Genomic DNA, 23518 nt, shown 5'->3' with positions numbered 1-23518 from the left:
CAAACCAAATGCCTTCTCCAAAAGAGTCAAGCATGGTGGTAGTAGCATTATGCTCTAGGGCTGTTTTGCTGTGAGTAGTACTGGAGGCCCTAAGAAGGAGACCCTCCAAAATCCTCAATTTCACGATGGTTGGATAGATTTTGCTAAGGGACATTTAACCTAATGTTATTTGGGGCGGGGGGGCGGGGGTTAAGGAAAACACAGAATAAATCCAAACTTGTGCACCAATTCTTGTTTTTTAAAAGTTCAAAGAAATCATTAAAACCTCAAATTACTCTGACATCCATGTCCATGATTACTGTATGTAACCTTTTGACCACAACTATGGTCTGTGTGGCTGCATCTGGGATCTGAAAAGCTCAGTATGCTCCAAAAACCAAATACAGGAAACATTACAATGAGACGGTCAAAGCCCAGCAGCCAACCGTGCTTCAGCCTTTATGCTATTGTTTTAACAATTTTTACGTAGCTCAGATTTGTGGGAATCCCTCATCAAAAAGAAGAAAGCCAGAGCCAGGCAGCATTGTGTAAACCTCAGTCTGACAGACAGTCCCATGTGCCAGTGAAACGGTATCAGCAGAGATTATCTCTGTGGGGCACAGAAAATAACCTGTCATCACTGAGAAGGAGAACGGTGGTCCACAGAAGCCAGTCTCAGTTTACAGAAGCTCATTCATTGCAATGTTTAACATCGAGTCGGTGTAGGAACAAATATTTCGTTGTATTTCTGACTCGAAGGCTGTCGCTGTTTCTGAAGATGATCCTGTGAAGATGTCCAACAGACGAGCTTTGCATGATGAAATGTGGATCTTTGTGCACAAACTCTAAAAATAGAGTCACGGTAAAGGAACCAAGTCAATGTGAAGATCTGCCGAGGGAATTTAGAACTTGACGAAACAGCTGAACTAAGCCTCTGGATCATGTTGGAAACACTCCCCCTCGTGTGTTTGGCATTTCTTCTGAGCCTGACTCTCTGCACCACACAGAGGCAATAACAAAGAGCACACTGCAGGACTCTGCAGCACGCTGTGATTATTTAAAATGTGGCTCCTGTCGTCATCTAGGTGCCCTGGAAATGAATTTTACTCTGGCTTTGTGTGTGACACCTAAAGAAAAGAGGATCTCCTTAACCTTCATAACCGAGCGCTACAGCCAGGAAGCCACAGCCTGAACATTAAATGTCCTTGACTGAGCCGCCTTGGCACATCTAATAACAGCTTAGCCTTCAGTCTGACAGCTACAGCCACGGGAGTCTGTCCACCAGTTTGACAGGTCAAGGGTCATATTTACATATATATACAAACTGCACCTCAGAGAGCACAGGTCATTCAGAAGTAAGGATGAAGAACCTGCATCTAGATCTTCTTCTTTGCATGGAAGCCCACAGCCCCTGGCATCCACCCAAACAAACATGACAAAGCTGAGAGGATAAAATCCGACACCAAGCGAGCGAAACGCAGAAAAAACGAACGCACTGCAGAAGTGGGCGTCCTCGTTCCCGCGTGCATACTGAAAAAAAGACCTCCCAACGTTTTGGAAACATTTTACTGACATAAAATTGAAAATCATCAAACTACTGCATTCAATAAAATGTAGGATGCTAATGATTTGAAAACGACTGCGTTCTGTTTACAGGTAACTCCTGCACAAGAGAGAAACTTCACTGATGTGGCTGCAAACACAGGGACTGCAGCTTAATGTGTGTTACTGACGCAGGACAGCCTCACTGAGGGTACAACTCACACACTTCAGTAAAAGACAACAAATAAAAGATCATTTTTTTCCTTTCTTCTTGGTATTTTTGTCTTTAGCTGGTTCTTCTTCTTCCTTTCCTGACGCAGCTTTACTTCTCTTCTTTCCCAGGGGCGTCTTTGCATACCAGCTCTGTTGGAAAAAGAAATCCTTTTATGATTTTAATGTCAGTGACAACAATACTGTCAAAGAATGTAAATGTAAGCAAATCCTAAAGAGTAAGTTAACAACCTCTAATAATCTCGTGTTTAACCTTTATATAAAGTGATCCGCAGTACTTTTAGTCCATTTTTAGCCAGAGTAAAGCGGGCTTCAATATTCTGCTTCTCAGCCTGTCGTTGAGTTACTCTTTACATCAAAGACATCCACGTTACCTTCAGGGCCTCCTCCTCCTCCTGGAACACGGGGTCAATCTGGGCTAACGGGGCGATAAACTCAGCTGCAGTCAGCGGCCGTTTTGCCTGCTGGAAGACTCGATGTTTGGTAAGAACGCTCTGAATCACTTGGACCATGTGTCCTGGAGTATAGCCGTCAGAAATCTTTGCCAGAGAACTGAGGTCCAACGCCTCGGTCCCTTCACCTCCGTGTTTTCTGATCAGCTGCTTCCACAGGACTGAAGGCAAACAGAGTCAAGTTTAACACCAACGTCGTCGAAATATCGTTACATTCATTACAAAAACATGACGTTTAATTGTCTTTACTGCGTCTTGAGCCGTAGTCAGGTCTTGGGATGAGGAGGATTTTGCTGAACATTTTGCACAGAGACTTGATCTCGGCGCTGTGCGGGTCTCGAGTCGTTCCTATGATCAGAACGCGATCCTCCCCTTTGATCAGCTTCAGGAACTTGGGCAAATCTTTCTTCAGCCGCTTAGGGTCCAACTATTAACCACATGGAAAAATCAGCTTTACAACATTTGTACACAACGACAATCCCTTTGTCTGCTTTACCTCTTTTTCCTCTTTGGGGATTTTCCTGTAAAACATTTTCTCTGCATCTTCGATCCAGATCACTGAAGGCTGCATCAGTCTCGCAACCTGTAAACGATCAGGAGGAACTTAGCAGGATGCAAATGTTCATGGTGATGTGGGTCATTTCTGCTGCTACGCCAGCTGAACACAAGCCTGTCTTTAGATGCACTCTAGTCTGTGAGCCTCAGCCCTCTTTCTTCCACCTTATTTGGGTTACGCATTTTTCTATGCACTGGCTTCTTTATTCTGCTTGACATCAACCAGTTTGTCATGTAAGTTCATTAAGGTTCTGCCTTCATAACTTTAAGTCTTTAAGATAATGACAGAAAAATCTGAATGCAGTCTGATTTTACCTTTTTTAAAGTCTTTAAATCACCAAATTCTTCTCATTTGTGCTGCACACACGAGATTAAAAGCATTGATTGCGGTTGGCCGTTTCACCTTAAACACCATGTGAAGCATCATGGCGAGCCCGCTCTTGCCTGGGTACTTTCCGGCTGTGTTCAGGGGAGACAGATCAAACAGGCAGGCGCCCGTCTCGTGGCAAACCGCATGGACCAGCATCTTTTTACCCACACCTGTGGGTCCGACCAGCAGGACCGACTTTATCAGAGGAGCCTTCTCGTGTACCACCTGAGAGCCTGAAAGTGACGCGCATGTTATTTTCAACTACAGATGTTTTCTGTCCCGTTGATGTGAAAGATCGGTGCTGGCTTTAATACCTAACGGCAGAACTGCGTACAGAGATATGACTTGTCGCACATCTGACAATGACGGCATGGGCTCAATGTCGTGTTGCCTCAGCGTGGTCCCCAGGTAGCTATAGTCGCCTAGGGAGTATGCAGCAAGTCACCTGTTTGTTAGTTTCACATCGACACAATACAAATGTTCTGCAAAACCATAATCACTGAATAAATCTCACCTTAACAAAGGCTGGGATATAAAATGATGTAATAAGTTACAGCATTTTATTTAATCTGTACTTAACTGAACTGTGACGTATGAATATAGACAGTCGGTGCAAAATCATCAACATTACATCGAACGACTGCGTGAGATTAGTTTTAGCAACGCGAGCCAGAAGAGGGCAGCACATCCACGCGCCATAGTTTCTACTTAACACAGCTCAGTGGTGAACTTCCTGTGGAGTACCAGCACATCATGCACAAGCACACAAAAACAAGTTACAATTAGACAAAAGCATTTCTGTCACAGTGTGTCGTGTCTTACCCAAGAAATCCTGCAGCTGAACATTACGTGTCTGCTTCAGTAAGCCCTGCTCCACCAGCTCCCGACACAGAGACTGCAGAGTCCTACAGATGTGAATAAAAGATGAAATCTCTTCTGCATTGTGCTGAACATCCAATCAGGCTGCGCGTGACCTCACCGATCAGCCGTCAGGTCTTTTTCCTTTTTCTTCTTCTTTCCACTCTTAGAGCCTTTCTTCTTCTGCAGAAACAAACACAATCAGCAACATGCTTCAAGGAATCAGCGTAAACTGCAGCCGCCGTCTCTCAGTCAGGTACCTTGGCGTTTGCTTTCGTCTTACCGCCCTTGTCTTTATCCACAGACAGCTTCCACTCAGCCAGTTCGTGTCTCATCTGCTCATCGACCTGGTGCAAGCAAAACATCACCAGTGAGTGAGGCAAACCCAAGCATTGCATCGAACTCTCTGTTAAGACCAAACGAAATGTTAATTTAAGGCTAAGCAGAAGCAAACGGGTGTTTTGTTGTGAAATGAGCCAAGAATTGCTTTTACAATGGTGGATCGTGTGCTGGAGCCTTCGCCGTACCTTCACTCGAATTTCCGCCTCAATGACTTTCCTCTTTTCTTCCTTGATCAGCTCCGGGTCGTGCATTTGGTTAAAGTTTCCGTACTCGCTGCGATTGTGCCAAAAGTCTGAGGATGACAAAGATGCAGACTCTAAGTATGCGCGTGAAAGGTTGGTGCTGCTCATCAGGACGCAGCGTGGGGGAAGCGGCTCGTCACTTGGAGGCTGAAGAAGTCACCTGGATGAGCGACGAAACTGAAAACGTCCAGATGAACAGAACTTACAGAGTTACTTACCTGCATGACTCAGCATGCATCAGGATAAACTGTGATACTCACAAAGACTCATGATTGGCCAAAACAAACAAAAACCTTTACGCTTTGTTGCAAACTGGATGTGAATCACGAGTTTTAGTGTTAAAGGTTTTTAACATTTAAACAAACTGTCAGTGTTTGGCGCTGGACCGTACCTGCGTAGATTTTACTTTCAACTTCGAGGTCCAGCAGAAATGCAGAGGGCAGCATCTTCAGCCCTGCCTCCTCCACCTGATCGTGATGCAGTTACAGCGATGAACACAAAGTGAAGCGTTTGGTTTTGCTTTGATTGAGCTCAACATTTTGCTATATTCTTATCTAAGATACAGTAATAATCATTTTACAGATTGTTCTACTAAATTAAAAACAGCGGTGTCTCCCCACCTCCTCGTCTTCCTTCCTCTTGTCACTTTTCCCCTTTTCCTTCTTTTCTTCTTTTCCTTTAGCTTTGGCGTTGGCCTCTTCTTCTTCTTTTGCAGCAAATTCTTCCAACAACTAAAAAACCCACCAACACCACTGTTTACGAACAATATTAAAGCACGAATAAAACCTTTAAATCAGACTGGATTCTACCTGCTGAGGGGTCTTTTCAGCAAAAATGAGGGCAGAACCTCCATCTTCTTCATCTGGGTAGTCTGGAAATGTTCCTGTAGCATTGCTAAAACATCGAAGATTCAAACGTGAAACTAAACCCACCGAGTGTGAAAAAGCTCCGTGACCAGAGGCAAAAATCATGGAAACAAACTCTCTGCCAGCTTACCGGCACTCAGTGAACCACTGCTGAATTTGCACCTTCATGCTTTTGCTCATGTCGTCCCCTTCCACATCCCGTAGTTGGTTCATGACATCCACTGTGGCCTTTTGGTAAGCCTCCTCGTGCTCCATCTGTTTTACTCGTGTGGAAGCCGCGATGGCCTGGGCCGTCATTTCCGCAGGGCGTGGCTCCTCATACTTTGGATCCATATTCTAGAACAAAAATTCAGCACTCTAGTGTTTCCTTATAAACAAAAAGTATCTTGATGAAGCCGCATTTTACCCACCATTCCCAGAAGAATCATCTCCTCCTCTCTGGCAATTTTTGTCCTCTTCCTCTGCACGTAGCCCTTCCACACCTGCGAGTACATTCAATTATACCTGTGAGCATGAACGAGTGCTTGCACAGAAAAAGAAGATGGCACGTGACACGTGGTGTGTGAGTAACGATGGACCTTTTGGATGCAGACTGCAGCGGATTCAGCACTTTCTGCTCCAGGTTCCTTGATCCTGTACATGGTGTTCATATTTAAGTTTTTCATGTTGAACTTTGCCCTTTCACGTCCTTGTCGTGCCCGCTCTGCCACTTGAATAATCTTCACTGCCTCCTCTTGACTCATCTTCTTGGCCATTACAGGCTGTGGGGACAAAAATAGAACAGACAAAAGTACGGGAACACCTTCTGCATGACGCCGGCTCATTAAATGTAACAGTTGTTGCATAAGCGTGTAACAAAATGACAGGAACAAATTAAGCGAGAAAGTTTCAGGGCTTTAAAAGATTTGGCTGCTTTTCCACTCACCTCAGGAGTTTCAGTGACCTCCGCCATTTTCAGGATGTCAGTCAGCATGGCCTTTCTTTGCTGCACCTCTTTGCTGCGTTCACTGTGAAAGTAGCGAGGGATGGGGATCTCGAGGTCGGCCTAACAGGACATCAGAGTAAACAGTGGTTACTATGTTGGCCCTGGGCGCCGGTGTGCGGAAGCTTAATTTGGTTTTATCTTGAACTCAGAAATCAAACGTACAGGTATGAGCTTCAAATCATGAAGCACATCATCCATGTAGTGGTACTCTGAAAACTCTTTCTCCACCATTTCATTTTTCAGCTCTAACACTCTTCCCATCACACTTTCAAGAGCTGAATGAATAAATCTCCTCTTCTGAGGGTGGACCACCAGGTCATAGGCTTTCTCCAGCTGTCTGAAGATTTGGGTGTAGCGCACAAAAAGCATGGCCAGACGCTGGAAGAAAACGACTCTGTCTTTTTCAGGGCGCGGGGGCTCAGCTGGTAGTTCTTCTTCTAGCAGACAGCTCAGCTCTAACTGGGCATCTGCCCACAGCTGGTTGTATGTCCTGAAAAAGTGGAAGCAATCTGATGAGTTTGTGCCAGAACGAACAGTCTGTGAGTGAGAATCCTTTTTTTTTTTTTTTTTTCTTTTTCTTCACCTCAACGTCCCTGCTCACATTCACTGGATTAATCCACCTTTTCCTCTCTTTTAGTGAACTCACCCCGTATGGCGCTCGCTCCTCGTAAAACTCTGTCCATTAAGCTTTTATTTTTCTAAAGAAACAGTTGTCCATTGGGTCTGCATTTGGATCCAAGCTTTGATGCACACCCCTTTTTAATGTTTTCATGTTTAATTCAGTGACATTTATCAGTCTGGAAAGTCAGACTACCAAAATTACTCATTTAAGGGTTGACAGTGTTAAAATGTAAGTATTCCTAACTTTAGCAAACAAGTAGATTTGAATTCTTTTTTTTTTCTCTCTTTTTCTGCCTGTCCCGTTTGGCTCTTTTGCATCAGAATTGTTGTCTAAAGGCAAAGAAAGATGCCCAACGGATTTACTTTACCAAATTGACCATCCCAGCCTTGCCATAATGGTCCATTTGATTCACCTTTTATTGTTTATTTTATTTTCACTTACTGAATATGGGACAGACTTGACTGGGGGAAAGAAGGGGAGAAAGAAAGAGGGAAAGAGAAACAGCTGAGAAGAGGGACGGGGGAGAAGGGCAAAAGACAAAAACCAACAAAACGGGCAGAGAAAAAAAATGCACACCTGGGTCACCTGCTGAGAAAGAAAAAAGAAAACAAGCAGAAGAGAACAAGAGTAATAGAATAAATAACATCACAATGATATATGAGAGTGAGAATCCTGAAAGGTACATAATGCAGGTTAGTGATTGTTCAAAGAATAACAAGAATAAACGATCATGACTTGCAAATGCGAATAACAACAAAGCTAAATATTTAAAGAGCAGAAACCAGCACACGTGTCAGCGCTGCTATTCAGCTGGAGTCTCATTACTCATTGGGATTGACAATAATAATAAGACGCTTTATTTATTCTGTGATCAAATATGCTGCTAAATTTGAAATATCCCTGCTGCGATACTTTCTTTAGTTTGACTTACTGGGCACAGATATTTTCACGTTTTACGCACAACAAGCAAACATTAAACACTTCACAACAACAAGCACGTGGCTTTTGAACAGGTTACCTTTGCGACATATTTTTGCCTCCGCGGATAGAAAACGTGTCTCTAACCAAAGAAAGGTCCCACGGAGCCGAAACTAAACCAAGGTTAGCTACAGCTAACGTTAGCTCAGCCTTCAGTGCGTGGTCTGTTTCCATAGTAACAGTAACACAGGAAGTCTGTCCGCGTTGAAAGTCGTGTTTCGCTCCGCATACCCTCCAAAGGTGTCAAGATACCTTTGGGCTCCAGTTGAGCGCCCCAGAAGACAGTGGTTATGTTCAGGTAAAGCTAAGCGATGGGGACCAACACCTGACGCACAGTGCTTCTTCTCCACAATTAATATAAAAACATATAAACATCTACACCAGCAACAATAATAAAAACAGTAATGTCATCTTCCTCCTCGCGTTTGTGCTTTTTAAACCACCAATAAACATCGAATGACGAAATGCACATCTAAAGCTTCCACATGAGCTCTTTACGCAACTAGGTGACGTGAATGCATGCAAAGCGCAAACGTGGATCTCTGTAAGCACAAATAGAAGCCTGATAATAACTGAATACACATGAAACAATGACTCAATCTGAAGACTTCACGCATTAATAGATTTGCCTCATTGTTACACTCATACAAACTTTGTATTTTAAACTGGATTGGAGTCACAGTTCCAGCAGCTGAGTCAGCAGGTGTGTCTGTATCAGATGCATCTGAAATGTAGCGACCCACTAATTACACCACTCCTTAACCCTGCCACACCTGTAGGTAAAGTTTTAGAGTTATACACGGTTGTTACATGACTCTGTTCAGCATGTGTGGGAAAAAGCCGGATGGCTGCTCCAGGAGGCGCAATATCTGCGGCGCTTAGGCGGTCACAAGACTTGGACATCGGTGAGCAAAAACATCGGCACGCTGACAGGTCAGCTAGAAGCTCACATGCCCACAGATTCTTCACTTCTCTGCACCCAACATCCAACAAGTCGCTCTTTTTGGAAAAGTGGACACTCGTGCGCTTCCGCGCCACGGTCTTTGTCGGGTTTTTTTTCTTTCTTTTTTAATGGAAGTTATAGTGCACGGGGGACTTTTTCAGATCTTCGCCCATTATTGCATCTATAAGAGGGTCGTTTTTATTTGCAAGTAGCCTGTCCCGTTCAACTACAACTAGTGATGTTTTTGGTGCGTAAAGGAGTGGCTCATGCCTAAGTGAGCGAGTGCCACTGGAAGAAATTACACCAAAGATGTCAACATTGCTTTACCACCCACTCAAAATCGATTGTATTACCTTCAAGAAGGTGGCTCCTCGTATAAATAGGAACGCATTATTTCAAGAAAGACGGTGGTGAGCACAATCTGTTGGCTTTCTCTCCTATCGGATCGGAAGAATTTGCTGAAGACAACTGTGTCCACCCTCCAGGACATAAGCATCTTTAACTCCTAAACTAGTAAGTTTGAAGTTCAATTAAATGCATTTGCGTTACTCTTGTATTAAACAAGGGGAAAGTGGAGATTTTTTAGAAGTTACCTATTTTATCTCCAACATGCAGATTTTATTAATTTTGCTGTAATAATGAAAATGTGAAGGACTTCAAATATCAGTGCTGATTCGTCCCTTCATGTAAATCATAATGCAAACTGTCCAAGTGTGTTTTTGGTCAGTCCAGTCAAACAAATGAGGCATTTCTTTTCGTGTAATGACTTTCGTGTAACAAAACCCGTCTGCTCATGCTTTCAGACAGTAAAGTCATGCAGGTGGAAAGGAAATGGCACGTACTGCTCACTATCTTCTTTCTGCTCATCACTTCGGGTCAGTGTATGGACAGCAAGGAGGACAAGCAGAAAGAACGAAGAACCCTGTTGGATCTAATCTTACAGGTTATCAGAGACAGCCAGCAACGGGAGAAACCCATCTCCAGGCGCTGTAGCAGTGGACTCTTCACTTCAGCACAAGACATGAAGTTCTCCTCCCGGGAAAAGCCTTTCTATGTCCCTAGGCTGGATAACAGTAGACTCTCAGGTAAGCTGATAAGATTTATTTTTAGGTTCTGATGATGAAGGCATAATCCCCATTTTACAGTTGGGGACAGCTGTCAGTGTTCTGGGCAGTGCTGCACGCCTTATTCAAGAGCTTCTTTTAGCTGAATGGAAACTGGTTTGTTCGAGTTAAATTTTGTAATTTTGTGTGTCACTGGTGCTCAGAGAGGTCAGCATCCACATCCGTCTGGCCTCAAGTGTCCAGCTAAATTTAAAGTGGTTTCCATGAACACAATGCAGGTGTGCTTCATTTTGAAGACCTGTTTTCTGACCATGTTTCTTCAACACGTGTTTAACTGACTGTTGGACAGATGGAGATGTGGATAGGCTAATTAAGGGAGGAGGGGCATGGTGATGCTAAACTTGTGAATGAGTCATTCAGTATGATTGGACTCTTTAACGTGAGTGATGAGCGCCCAACATGCACACAGGCACTGTAGTGTCCTGGAAAGCATCTCCGGTCACATTCACGTCTGCAGACAGAGCAGATAAAGCAGACTGGTTGTGCTGTGTCACGTACACGGCATTGCATCAGCGATACTCTAACTAAAATACTTTTTTGACCGTTATGGAATGAAGAGCCTGTATGAGGAGACTATAAACACTGGACTTTATTTATCTGGGAAGACTATCCAGAGCATGTTACTGAATGTTGCCCTTGCGACATTTAACAGGATTTTTACTAAAACTGAGTCGTCTCAGACATTTCAGTAAATCTGCATTAATGCTGCAACTCTTCAAATATCTAAAACCTGGCAAAGAAGGTGTGCTCGAATGTGATAAAGAAAAGGAATCCAGAAAATCCTTTTATGCAACTGTTTTTATCGCTTTAACAGACTCAGAGAGTAGTCGAGGGCTGTGCCTCATTGGTATGTGTGGGAGTATATTAAGGGCTAAGTTAACATAATGTGCTGTTTATTTCCAATATCAGACTGTGTCCAACAGCACTATCAATTAGATCCTGTCGTAGAGATGTTGTGCAGGCGTTATACAGTTTAAAATCTTGGCTCCAGCTCATGCAGTTGGAAAAGTACCTTTCAGACCACTGACTGGATGGAATTCATCTTTTGAGGATATAAAAAGCAGCACATTAGCAAGCGGTGCGTGCAACGCTACCAAAGATTTGTGGTCACGCAAGGATGGATGTTTTGAACACAACGAGGAGGAAAGAGAAACATCGATAAATCCACTGATGTGTGCGGCACACTCACCTCTTCCTCTACAGCTACGGTTGTTTCAAGAAACACGCCATGAAGCCAGGCACTTATTTTCTAGCTGGTTTTATCTGTTACATTGTTACAGTTTAGGACTGGCAGCTAAAAACAGTGTCGACACATTCACTAATCCTCCACATATGTAGACCCTGAAAACCTGACTCGTGTTGCTCTTATGGGTTGTCTTCTGTCCGTCTTCCTAAATTAATTTTGTAATATTCTCTGTGATTTTTCTTAGTGCATCTAAGTGATTTTCTTCCATATTTATCCCCCCGTAGAGCATTGCACAAATCTCTTGCTGGAGGGTTAATGTAGCTACTTACTTCTTCTGATGGGCATTAAACTCCCATACAATAATCTCTTTAGCCTGTAAGCATGGCCATTGTGTTGCCTGGATGGACAGTTAATACAAACAGAGGTCCTTGGTGTCTTTATGAATACACAAAATTTCCTCAGAGTGCAAACCGTGGACAAAAACACGAGTGTGTCAATCAGTTGGAGAAAAACTACATTTGGTGCACATCTGAGGAACTTAATAGAGAATGAATAATGTTCATTTATGATTCTGCAGTTGGGACGTGTGCAGTAAAATCCAAAAACATTTCAAAGTTATTAATAATGCAAAGCAGCTGTGCATCGTCACGTAAAGCAGCGACACTGCTGAGATTATTGAAACATAATGCAGGATGCAGGAGGGAGACTGTTAACACTGACGATCCCTCCGTCACTGTGGTTCATGCATAACTTTGCTCAGATGGTGAGAAGCTAACAGTGAGTTTCTTTTACAGAAATCTTTTCCAGAGATGCAAACATGAAAGAGAAAATCATTGAGCATTTTGGAGGTAAGAAACCAAAGACGACACTAGGAGCACAAACTCTGTCTCTAATGCAAGACCGTTTGTTTCTGACAACTAACTGTCCCAGCATCGATGGCACTAATCCAGTGCAAATTCCTCCTTTTGCCCCTGTGAAAAAATCCTTTTCTTTCCAAGCCAGCATGCAGTCTGCTCAGGTCATAGAAAACATCACGAACACTGGGGGCTGCAGTAAGTTAAGAAAGGGTTGCTTGTAGGGCAGCAGTGCTGAGAAACAGCACATGGTCTGAAGCTGACAGTATTAAGCTGAAGGCAGCGGCACATTAAGCTGATTATTTGTCTCAGGAACTATGTGCAGGGTTCATGAGTGATGTGAAAATCTGGAAGCTTAAATGTTAGATGTGCTTCTAATTGAAGACTCGATTCCCCTGCACACTAAGGCCAGGTCCAGCTTTAGTAACACATGTCTGTTCACATTAACTGTAAGCTTAATTACACCTGCAAATAAGATTCAAAAATGATTGTTTTATCTGATGAGACCTTTTTCTGTTAAGCAGGACCAGTCAAGTTCTCATCGGAGTGCAAAACACACTTTCATAGAGTTTATCACAACACGAGGGACTGCTCGACACCAGCATGTATGTATGACTTCTTCTCCTGTTCTGTTTCTGCTGATGTGCTCGATGATCTCTGCACTTCCTCAAAACCTGCTTTTACGGGTTTACTGTAACGTCTTAACAGTTTGTTTGGGTTGGAGTTGTCACACTATGACATTTAAATCAACTACCAGTCAAACCTGATCCGAGTTCAGTTTATGAGTGCTAAACTCTGTGCTTAATAAGACAAACTTTATTGCTTTAAACTGTTCTTAAATTATAAAGTCATTTTGATTTGTGGATGAGGGGGATATACACCACCGCTGGCTAACATTTAGGGAGTAAAAACTGTAATGATTGAGGGCTATCGTATCTGTATTTATGCCAGAAGCATAGATAGTAGAGGTGGGAATCACCAAACATCCCACGATACGATATTATCACAATACTTAACGCACGATACGATATTATTGCAATACTTAACGCACGATACGATATTATCACAATACTTAACGCACGATACGATATTATTGCAATTTTTTAAAATATTTTGCGATATTCAGATTCTGTCCATAAAGGTAAACTTTATCAATATTGATTTTATCTAATATCAAAGTCTCGCACTCAGTCTTTCTCTCATCTCAGTTTTATTGTTGACAAACTGAACGGTTTGTATTACAGTCTAGTCCAACTTAACTGAATGCAACCATCTGGTACAATTACAGCTATTCTGAACTATGCAATATGAAAACTATGCAGCCCCTTCAGCAACTGAAGAATTTGAAAGTAAATTAAAACAAAATATAATTTTACATTAAATAAAAAAGTTTTAAACTTAATTAAAATAAAACATGTCTTAAATTAAAATAAGTAAACTGTCGTGTTTATTGCTGCCATAAAACAAGTTACACATTTGGACAGTGAAGGAATGTCAGGATGCTTGCTCAGAAAAAGGACCAACATGCTCTGAAGTCAGCACAAAAACCTTTTTCTGTAACAAAATATCGATTTCTGCTGTCCCTGCATCGATACATTATTAGCAAACAAGATATCACGATACTACACAGTATCGATTTTTCCCCCGCCCCTAATGAATAGGGGATCATATCAGAGCGGCTGTCCAAACAGAAGTCTGAATCACTGTCAGCCTTCTTTGTGACAGCGATGTGACCCACGGCCTGCAGTACCACACTAAACTGTGTGATTTACAAGAGCAGACTGACTGCAGAAATCGCAGCTACACTGGAAATGAATCGTTCACGTTATGTAAAAAAACTGTGAGTGTGTTTTTAAGTTCTTATACAATCGTTCTTACTTCTGAGATCAAACCTGCGCACACGCAGCATTGAAATAAAACGAGTTTGACACTTGAGCTGTACACGATAACGCCGAGGGTTTCTAGTAAAAGTAAACAGAGCTAACGCGCCGCAGGGATTTGAAAGCTCAAACACGATGTTTTATTATTTGATTCTGTTGTTAAGACAATTTGGTGATGTATTGTGAAAATCCCGGTCTTCCTTCTGGGATATTAATGATATGGGAATTATGAGGAAGCCACAGACATCATCAGTGAGAGCAGACGGTAATGCTGGGTGGTGTGCGTTTGTCACACAATAAATTAGAGCGAGAAGCTCCTCCTCTTCCTGATGCCTTTCACACATGTGACCGAGTCAAACAGGCATCAAACTACATCACATAATCAGGATTGTCCCGAGGTTAAGGAAGTTTATTTAAAGCCTGACAATAGTGAGACAATGCTGGCCAATGGATCACATACAGAATGCTGGGTTGGCCCAGAGGATTGTGGGACGCAGTTCATGTCACGCAGATATTACAGATGTCAGGGTCAGAAAATATGGGGCGCCGTTTGTAAAGTGAAACATGCTGAAATTAACGGCAACATTTTTCCACATTTAGCTCAAAACCTTACAAAAACATATTTTTTCGAGTAATTTTTTACAACATTTAGTAAAATATTTGTAACTTTTCATCAAATGTTAAATGTTAAATCTAAATGTTAAATCTAAATGTTAAACCTAAATATTTAGGCTAATATGCAAATTTATTGTACGGATCAACGGAAATACCAAAATAAAAGCTTCCCGAAAACCTCCGGTGCAAAATTGTGTCTGTTCTCCTCCTCACTTCTCCCCGCCATGTGCTGCTTCACTTCTTGCCTACGAGCATGTCCAGCGATTTTGCTGGACATGTGCTGCAGCGATTGTGAAGTGAAGACTGCAGCTGCTAAGAGTGCACTACTGCTGAACCTTTGGATGGCCGACAAAACGGATCTTCCGATGTTTTCAGCTAAATCGCCGGACGTGCTTTCTCATGGTCGGGTTATGGCTGAATTCCAGTGGAATGACGGTCCCGCCATAATAGACGTTCCAGCCCTAAACCTAACCTTATTAACTATAACCTTATTCCTAACCTTTACTAGCAGTTAAATGACGTAAAATAGTGTTTTCCAAATCGATTTTTAGAAAATGAACGAACGTGTAGATTGAGTCCAAACCGTTCTCATGTGCTCTCCTTTTTCCGATGCCGTAATTTAGGAACGTGTTGCGTACCCGAAAGCATAAAATGTTGACAATTTGTCACCTAGCAAAAATGATTATGCTTTGGGAGTGAGAACGTGTCTGACCACTACCGGCACACTTTTGCACCGGAGGTTTTCGGAAAGCTTTTATTTTGGTATTTCCGCTGATCCGTGCAATAAATTTGCATGTTAGCCCAAACATTTAGATTTAACATTTAGCATTTAGATTTAAATATAACATTTAGATTTAACATTTAGATTTAGATTTAAATATAATATTTAGATTTAACATTTAAAATTCTTTTTTAAATATGAAAAGTTACAAATATTTTACTAAATGTTGTAAAAAATGACTTGTTTTGAGCTAAATGTGGAAAAATGTTGCCGTTAATTTCAGCATGTTTCACTTTACAAACGGCGCCTCATAAGAAAACGGGACTCTGTTTGTATTTCAGGAGTTATCATGTGGCAGCAGCGCTCAGAACCTTCTCTTAGGTCTATTTCTTTTTATATATGTATGTGTGTATGTATATATATACACACACACATACATACGTATAATTGGCTTTTTATCTTTTACCAGTAAGTTAAGTATACTTTACTATAGATGCCACAGCAAAACACGGTTTAACAAGTATTTCACTGTGAACCTGAGACCTCATGTCTACGTTACTATTTTTACCACAAATCAAAACTTTTCATGTTTGTTTTTTACTGATATGGTTACCAGGGAGGCGTTATATTAACATCATGTTTTTCTCCCCAGATTACAAACGATGTGCGAGATTGCTAACACGATTAGCGATGAGTCCACTCTGCATGCAGTCCTAGATATTGCATGTAAGTTTTTCCTGCTTTCCTGACTGTCATCATTTGTTGTCATCATCCTCTGAATAGACAGTAAACAAGGTTAAAGAAGACAGAAATATTAATTCAGAGGTCTTTGTTGCTTTTGGTCAGCTTAATTGAATGTGTGATACAGAGCTGGGGGGGGGGATTTTTCACGTAAGTAGAAATGTTAAATTCAACATTTCTTTACTTAAGAAGACTGTATGCTTTGATGACATGCTAGCCTGTCAGAACAGGGTTTAAATTTAGGTCTGGAGTGAGAGTCAGAAAGAACAGAGATGCAGATTTTATACATTCAGTTCTCTTTATGCCAAACATGCACATTAGAGCATGTAATTCATGTTGTCAAGCACATGTGAGAAAATGGCACACAGAGATAATAAGACTTCACCCGTGGTCTCCTGCATCCACAACAACAGAGGGGTTAAAGTAAAAATACATACATACATACATATATATATATATATATATATATATATATATATATATATATATATATATATATATATATATATATATATATATATATATATATATATATATATATATATATATATATATATATATATATATATGTGTGTGTGTGTGTGTATATATAGTCTTTTTCCATGAACGTCACTGCTTCCCGACGTTCGTGGGAGAAACGCCACTCGTGTACTTCCTCACACTAAATCTATTAATACGACCGCTCTCAGGACAGAGGACGGACATCAGTGGAGTAATTTACGACGCTGTCGTTGTCAGGCCTTTTTAAAATTGATCTTCTGTGACAGCAGGTCTGAAGGGTTCACTGCTGTCTAAATGCAGCAGCGTAAACGCACACATTCAGTACAGGAAATTAGCTGGAGAGTGATTGCTCTTACAGTTCATCTCTACAAGCGGTCATCTTGGTTCATTGGATTTTTCTGTAGTGGAGTTGGTGATTATAAATTTGAAGAGGCTGACACATCCCAGGTATTCAGTTTCTCAAGTGAATCAGATAATAAGATCCTGTCGGTGAAATCTGACAAATGTAACAATCAGAGGGAATATTAAAGGATTCGTTATGTCGTCATTCTGGTCATTTCTTAATAGAGATGTTAGCAGAATTACATCTTTGAGTGGAAAACAACAAAAATTTGCATGGAGGTGTTGGAGGTGAACGTGGAAGTATAATTAGTTTTCTAGTTTTAGTTTTTCTAAATACAGTTCCTGCTTTGCGGGGGCGTCTTAGCCTGCGGAGAACCTTCTTCTGTTTGCCTTGCAGGGAAAATCTGATTTGCAAAATTTTAGTAATGAACAAATCTACTGTAGCTAGCCTAGCAGTCGTTAACTGTTAGCAGAGGAGCTTCTGAAAACCATCACGTTTGCAAATAGAAAAGAAATAGAGCGTGGGAGACAGGAAGAAGAAGAAGCAGTGTAATGGCGTGCAGCAGTGGTGCACAAACACGTGGGGAGTGAAAAGGAGCCTGTTCCAGCTGAACTAAAGGATGCCTCAGGGTCACCTGATCCTAACTGTAAGGAAAAGCCTGAACTTGCATGTACGCTGGGGGTGTCTATCTCCTGGATCCACAGTGGGAGCTGCTTCCACAGAAGACGCTCTGCCTCCCATTCTACAAACTCTGGGAGCCACAAGCAAACATGCAGTCCGAAAGGATGCAGGAAGGAGTGACGGTTCATTCTCATCAAGGTTTTGTATTTTCTTTTGATTGCAGGTCCCAGAATAACAGAAGAAGGATCGACGTGGTGCCAAGGAAGTGCCTTCAAACCCACAGCAGTCATGAGAACGTGGTTGTGTTTCTAGTGTTTCTACTTTCTGTTGTTCTCGCTGTGATCGACGGACGCCGTTGGATGTTTTTGAATGGATGTACCTGTATATACCATGTATCTGTAAAGAAATATTAATTTAATATTAAATGCACCTATTTATTGAGAAGGAATGTATATAATAATTTCACAGTTATTCAAAATTTGATTCCTTTTTGGTTATTACAGTTATGGATGAGGAAGAAGCTTCTTTTCTCATCCATATATAAGACTCCCACTGTTATACTGATGTTATGCTCTGTCATTGACTTCATTACATTTTATTTGGCACTGGAGTGAACTAAAGGATGTGGCTGACAATGAGAATATATGGAATAAGAGCAATGGTGATAATGCACTGCAGTACTGAACAATAAAGAATACTGAAGCACAGCATGTCGCCATCATTGAAGATGAGGGGAAGCTGGTGGAGAGCAGTGTGATGAGCTCAGGATTAAGCCAGCCTCTCCAGTTTGCAGAGGAAACACCGTTCGGTGTCGTGAACGAGACTGCGTTTCATTACAGCTGTTATGCTGTGGGAAAGCCACAGCCAGTGGGTCTTTATGCTCCTTCTGGCCCGAGTATTTCTTCTTCTTTCAGTTTTCAGCACCTTTCTGACGCTCTCTGAACAGGGACCACCATTACTAAACTCTCTCCTCTAACTGGAGCTTGTTGCAAAATTTCTGGCAGATTCCTCTGCTTGTCTCTGGCAATCACACACTCAATCTTAGCTGTCAGATATCTTGGACTCAACGGGATGTTGAGCAACTCGAGCTCCAAAGAACCAGCTTTGGATAAGCTCAGCAAAGGTTTGATGAACTCCTCAAGTAGTCACACGTGAAAGGCATTTTTCAGAGTTGTAGCTGTTGATAGGGAGAATCTAAATTAGCTGCACGATGGCTGATGGTGGGCTTTGAAAACATCTGTGTACCGTGCAGAAGACTTGACAAATTGGCTCTGGCGAAAGTTTCTTGCAGTTTACAAGTGCAATCAAGCAGGGAAAGAAAACCGTTTGAAGAAAGTTTGTTCACGATCATCAAAATTCACTGATTGAAATGTGCTTTGTGTTCAAGCCTCAGGCCACCTGCTGTATCAGTTAACAGGCTGAACTGAGCGTAGTCTCCAACTCGTCTGACTTTGTGCCAGGAAAGAAAGAAATGTGTGTTTTTTTCTTCCAGAGGTTCTCTCGTGTTTACTTTTAAAGCAGCAAACACCGTATGAGAACTGCAGGTTGTTCAGTGACTGATGGAGGCGTCCGAGCTGCTTTAATTGAATTCACTGTGAATTTCGGGGACGGGGGTCAACTTGGCTGTGGTTACAGTACAGAGCGCTTTAAACTGCTGACAAAATAAAAAGGTCAGAAATCTATTTCTCTTTCTCATGTCGTACATTTGTGCTCTGAGAACAGTGACAGTGATTGCTGTTTTTATTTGGGGAGTGAAATAAATGACCCACGTACACGTGAGGATGCTGATAAGCTAAGAAAACATACCCTAAGCCAAAGATTACAACAGCTCTGTTCTCACGTCAGTATGTCTCTGCAGACTTAGCAGGAAAGTGTTTCTTACAAGGGATCATGCATTATTCAACAAAGTTTGGCCTGTTGTGGGATCGTTAAAAAATCATCTGCAGCGGACGTCAGTTCAAAGGGTTGTGAACTTAAACTCCGTTGAAAATATGTGCGTGGGGGGCGGGTTGGGTTGTTTTTTAGTGCTGATGATGTACAGATCCTATCAGTGCAATGTTTCCAGCATGATAGGAGATGTCCTTGCGCTGAAGGGCAATAAAATCGGTGATAGCCTCCCTTCCACAAATCAAAGTTGCTTAGGAACAGACGAATCCGGCTCAGAAATTTATGCCCCACCAAAAACCAGCATATTGCAAAACCAAATAGCCGAAAGGATCCAGATGAAGCACTTCCTCTGTGGCGTACTGTGCGGTAATGAACTGGACCAATTAGGCAAAAGGGTGATGTTTTCAGCCCAAACTATAAAAGGATTAGGAAGCTAAAAATACTGCTCGCACCCCACGGGATACACTGGGGATCCCTTTCCCTTCGGGCAGGCAGAGCAGGGACACCGGATCCTAATCTGAGGAGGATATCACTTATCTGGAGACAAACAGCACAGATTAGGAGAGGAGACAGAAGATGCACAGGGGACAGTATGTGGGAGGGCGTTAATACAATTACACACAAGCACCAAATCCTTCCTCTGGTGCCTCTGAGAAATGCTGCTGTAATAAATAGCAAATAGAGACCAAAGCCATGCCATTTCCTTCCTGTCAGGCAGTACCGAGCTCCATCAGAGCTCAAGATCAGTGAGGAGAAACGTGTTCATGGAGCCATGTTTAGATGGAGGCTGGAGGACACGTTGCTGTAAACTTCGGGCCTTGTTCGGATGTGATACCAGCTCACCAAGTGGATGCAATGCTCCCATTCCTGCAGTTTTGTTAGCCATTTGGCACTTACTAACATATTTCATGCTAAAACCTAAATATGGGCTCTTATGACGTAAATATCCAAGCCCCTGCCCCATCCACAGAAGAACACTTTGATCCAAATGCTTGGACCCCAAGGCTTCATTCAGTCAAACCGCCTTATTTATAGTGATCGCAGTCGTCTTGATGACTGTAAAATTGTCGTCGAGGGTTCATTGATTCACTTCATGTCTCATGATTAATTCATCTCTCTTCTCATGTCTTTTGCGAAATGCACAAATCCTACATGAGTCACCAATAATGTCAATTCAGATAATACATCCTTCATCGGGAATCTGACAGCTGAAAGACGACTGCATTGTCATCTTCATCATCACAGTCCAGTTCCTTCGTGGCTTTTTCCATCGTGCTGAAAGAGCCGTTGTGGGTTTGAGTGATGTGAAGAAAACACCTGTTGTTCTTTTGTGTGTTTATAAAAAGATTGTTTGGGGATTCTGTGACCCCTGCGCAGCCTGGGCCGGTCCGTGCCGTGCCGTGTGATTTGATGAGAAGTGCGCCGCCGCAGCTGTCTGTGCGCCAGCCTCTTTGATCGCGTGTCCTGGAGGTGTTGGAGCTGTCTTCCTGCCACCCCCTCTGCATGCCCCACACTGAGTGTGCTGCCACGGTTAGGTCTGAACGCACCGATTAACTTGAAGGCATCTTTTTTTTCACCCAGACGTGACATATAGTTAAGAGTTAATTTACGGTCAGTTTGTTCCCATTATGTGGAGAAATTACATAAACCTTCCTTTTTCATGATCGTTAAAAATAAATGCTTCACATCACAGAACATCAGCGACATCAATGAAAGTGATCTGTGCACGTGGGATATCGTTTAGAGTAATGTTTCTGGGGATTTTACCGTGTTTTGAATTCATGCCAGAGCCACAGACAACCGACGATAAACACGTCATTTTCCACAAGATGCTTTCATTTATTTAGCAATTAATCTATCATATAATTACAAACACTTCTCAACCTGTGCATGGAAACAATAACGGCTCCATGCGGGTTTGAAGTTTTATAGCCGTGCCGAGTCCGGCCCAGCCAGCTGGATGACTTTGGGAACATGTGAGAGGGTGAGGGAATCTTTTTTATTCCAGGGAACATTGTGTTGCAAGTCATTTAGAAACGATCGAGTCCTGATCGCTGTTTTCATCCGAGACGAGGCTTCAAACACAGTTTTAGAGGCAGACAGAGAAAAGCATTACCCACGGCCTCGCAAACTACAGACAAGCACGATCTTAGAGAGCTCTGCTGTGTTAACTGATTATTGAGAAAAGTGAAAATCACACTGATTTAATGGTCAATAAAATGTGACTTTAAAAACTGATAACGATTCATCTCATAAGTCACGACTATCCGCGACTCTTTGCCTCCAGTACTGCGCAGGACATGCCAGGACATGTTTATGAGCTGTTGCACACAGACGCACAGACACGTTTCAATTGTAAATGTACTCAGATACTTTCTTTTGTTTGTTTTTAACAGACTCAGCGGGTTTATTGGTCTGGCTACCTGAGAACTGCCTGAACTACTTGAGTCTAAAAGACTTTGCATCTGGATGTGAGAGTTCAGTGATTTCTAACAAAGCTAGTCTGGTAACCTGCCCATGGACGCTAACTTTGCTGGCAACAACTTTGCAAAGAGTATCCAGGAGGCAGATCTGGTCAGTCTGGCATTAATTGTGGACATGCATTTTGTCACTGGTTTGTCTATTGGATCCAGCTTTCCAGCTGTCCTCTCATCCAAAGACTGTTATTTCAGACAACAGAAAACAACATGGCCATAGGCTACCTTACAACCATAAACTGTGGGTGCACATGTCCATCTCTTTTAATGAGAATCCCCCCGATGAACAGAGCACTAGCAGAAATCCTTGTGGTCATGTCCCTCTGAGGTTTGCTTGTGCAGCCTGTTTTTCATCTACATTTTATTTATTTTTGAGCACCCCGTTATGGAAAAGAAAGGTGCCCGGTCCATCCACTTTAATTCCTGCAGGCCGTTCCCATAGCTCTGCGAGAGGCCTCATGACGAGCGACTCAATTGACAGGAATGCAAGAGTTTCTTTATGGGCTTCCAGGCCGTAGTTTCCTCATAGAACTGGATTATTTTAATTTATTGCCCACTAGTCATTTATAGCTACTATCCATGAAAATGACGTGAATGTCTGGATAAATCTATTCATATTTAAAATAGAACAGGGACGAGGCAGTGTTGAGAAGAGAGCCAGAGATGAATAAGAACTAATAACTGAATTAAAGTGGTGTATAAACATGCGAAGAAACACAGTGCATCATGGGAATCCCAGCAGCCTGGCTGCCTGTATCATAACTAAGGATTCCTTGGTTTGTTTAACAGCTTTAAACAAAACTTTTAACAAAATGTTTGATAAATGTAAAGAATATTTGCTGTATAACATTTAAATCGGAATTCACTTTGTGGTGAACGGTGCATGAAGCCTTTCTAATTATTATTATTCTACTTTTATAATATTGTCCTGTGAACTCTCTGGGTTGTATGTCTGAATGAAGGCGCTCTAAAACGGTACAAAAAAACATTTATTTAATAAACAATAAACCCAAAATACATTTAATCATTACCTAAAACAAAACAACAGTTAAACAGGCGTGTAAAAAACACTATTTAGCCCTTTGTTCCTGAGTGGTTGAATTTTTATCATTTGTTCTAAGAGGTGATGAAGAGCATTCCTATGAGTTGGGTCCAAAACGTTTCTGGATGCATTTGATGGATAAATGTAAAGATGAAGCTCGGTATAGTTTTAGCTTCGGCTGCCTGTCGAGTACAGTCAGCAGCTAACACTGTGTTCAGGACTGTTCCTTTATTTCTCTTTAAAAACAATAAGTACATGCTCACACAGCGGTGACCTGCTATTACAGACTTGCTCTTGAAACAGAGCATCGACCCAGTAGTTCCATTAAAGCTGTTGTCTTTGTATGTGTGTCAACTGGGTGGCAGTGATGAAGTATCCGTGGATTTTCCTGTCCCAGTCTGACCCTTAAGGCTATGTTCATGGTCTTTTCTGATTACCAATATACAGACAACAAAGAGCAGCTTACATAACAAAGTTACTGCACTGCAGTATTCAGTACATGCTCGGTGTTCTGCAGTTTCCATCAGGATGGCAGGCAGCAGGAGGGCACAGTGCTTAGTG

At 42.1% G+C, this 23518-nt stretch overlaps 1 protein-coding gene and 1 non-coding gene across 3 annotated transcripts; one reads left to right on the top strand and one right to left on the bottom strand.

The window, feature by feature from the left end:
• Window positions 1-188: 188 nt before the first annotated feature.
• Window positions 189-8541, bottom strand: zgc:153738 (uncharacterized protein LOC558115 homolog). Its single transcript, XM_005930971.2, has 19 exons — window positions 8063-8541; window positions 6585-6912; window positions 6363-6482; window positions 6016-6198; window positions 5848-5919; window positions 5568-5773; window positions 5381-5465; window positions 5192-5302; window positions 4963-5038; window positions 4515-4621; window positions 4248-4334; window positions 4109-4170; window positions 3952-4034; window positions 3444-3551; window positions 3163-3362; window positions 2701-2787; window positions 2454-2631; window positions 2127-2365; window positions 189-1884 (listed from the first exon to the last, which is right to left on the bottom strand). The coding sequence occupies exons 1-19, from the start codon at window positions 8194-8196 to the stop codon at window positions 1774-1776; spliced, it is 2577 nt and encodes an 858-aa protein (XP_005931033.1). The 5' UTR covers window positions 8197-8541; the 3' UTR covers window positions 189-1773.
• A 1451-nt stretch (window positions 8542-9992) lies between these two features.
• alkal1 lies at window positions 9993-18258 on the top strand. 2 transcript variants are annotated; one of them, XR_006054793.1, is made up of 4 exons: window positions 9993-10050; window positions 12070-12123; window positions 12651-12734; window positions 15998-16023. It is a non-coding gene; the product is annotated as an ALK and LTK ligand 1 (transcript). The 2 variants fall into 2 exon arrangements; XR_006054792.1 differs by lacking the exons at window positions 9993-10050; window positions 12070-12123; window positions 12651-12734 and adding exons at window positions 14724-15026; window positions 17775-18258 and having other exon boundaries at window positions 15998-16071.
• The last annotated feature ends 5260 nt before the right edge of the window (window positions 18259-23518 follow it).

This window comes from Haplochromis burtoni, unplaced genomic scaffold (assembly GCF_018398535.1).
Source record: "Haplochromis burtoni strain Fernald_Lab_line unplaced genomic scaffold, NCSU_Asbu1 Contig_133, whole genome shotgun sequence".
In the NCBI taxonomy this organism is placed as follows: domain Eukaryota; kingdom Metazoa; phylum Chordata; class Actinopteri; order Cichliformes; family Cichlidae; genus Haplochromis; species Haplochromis burtoni.
This window is presented reverse-complemented; position numbering and strand designations above follow the sequence as displayed.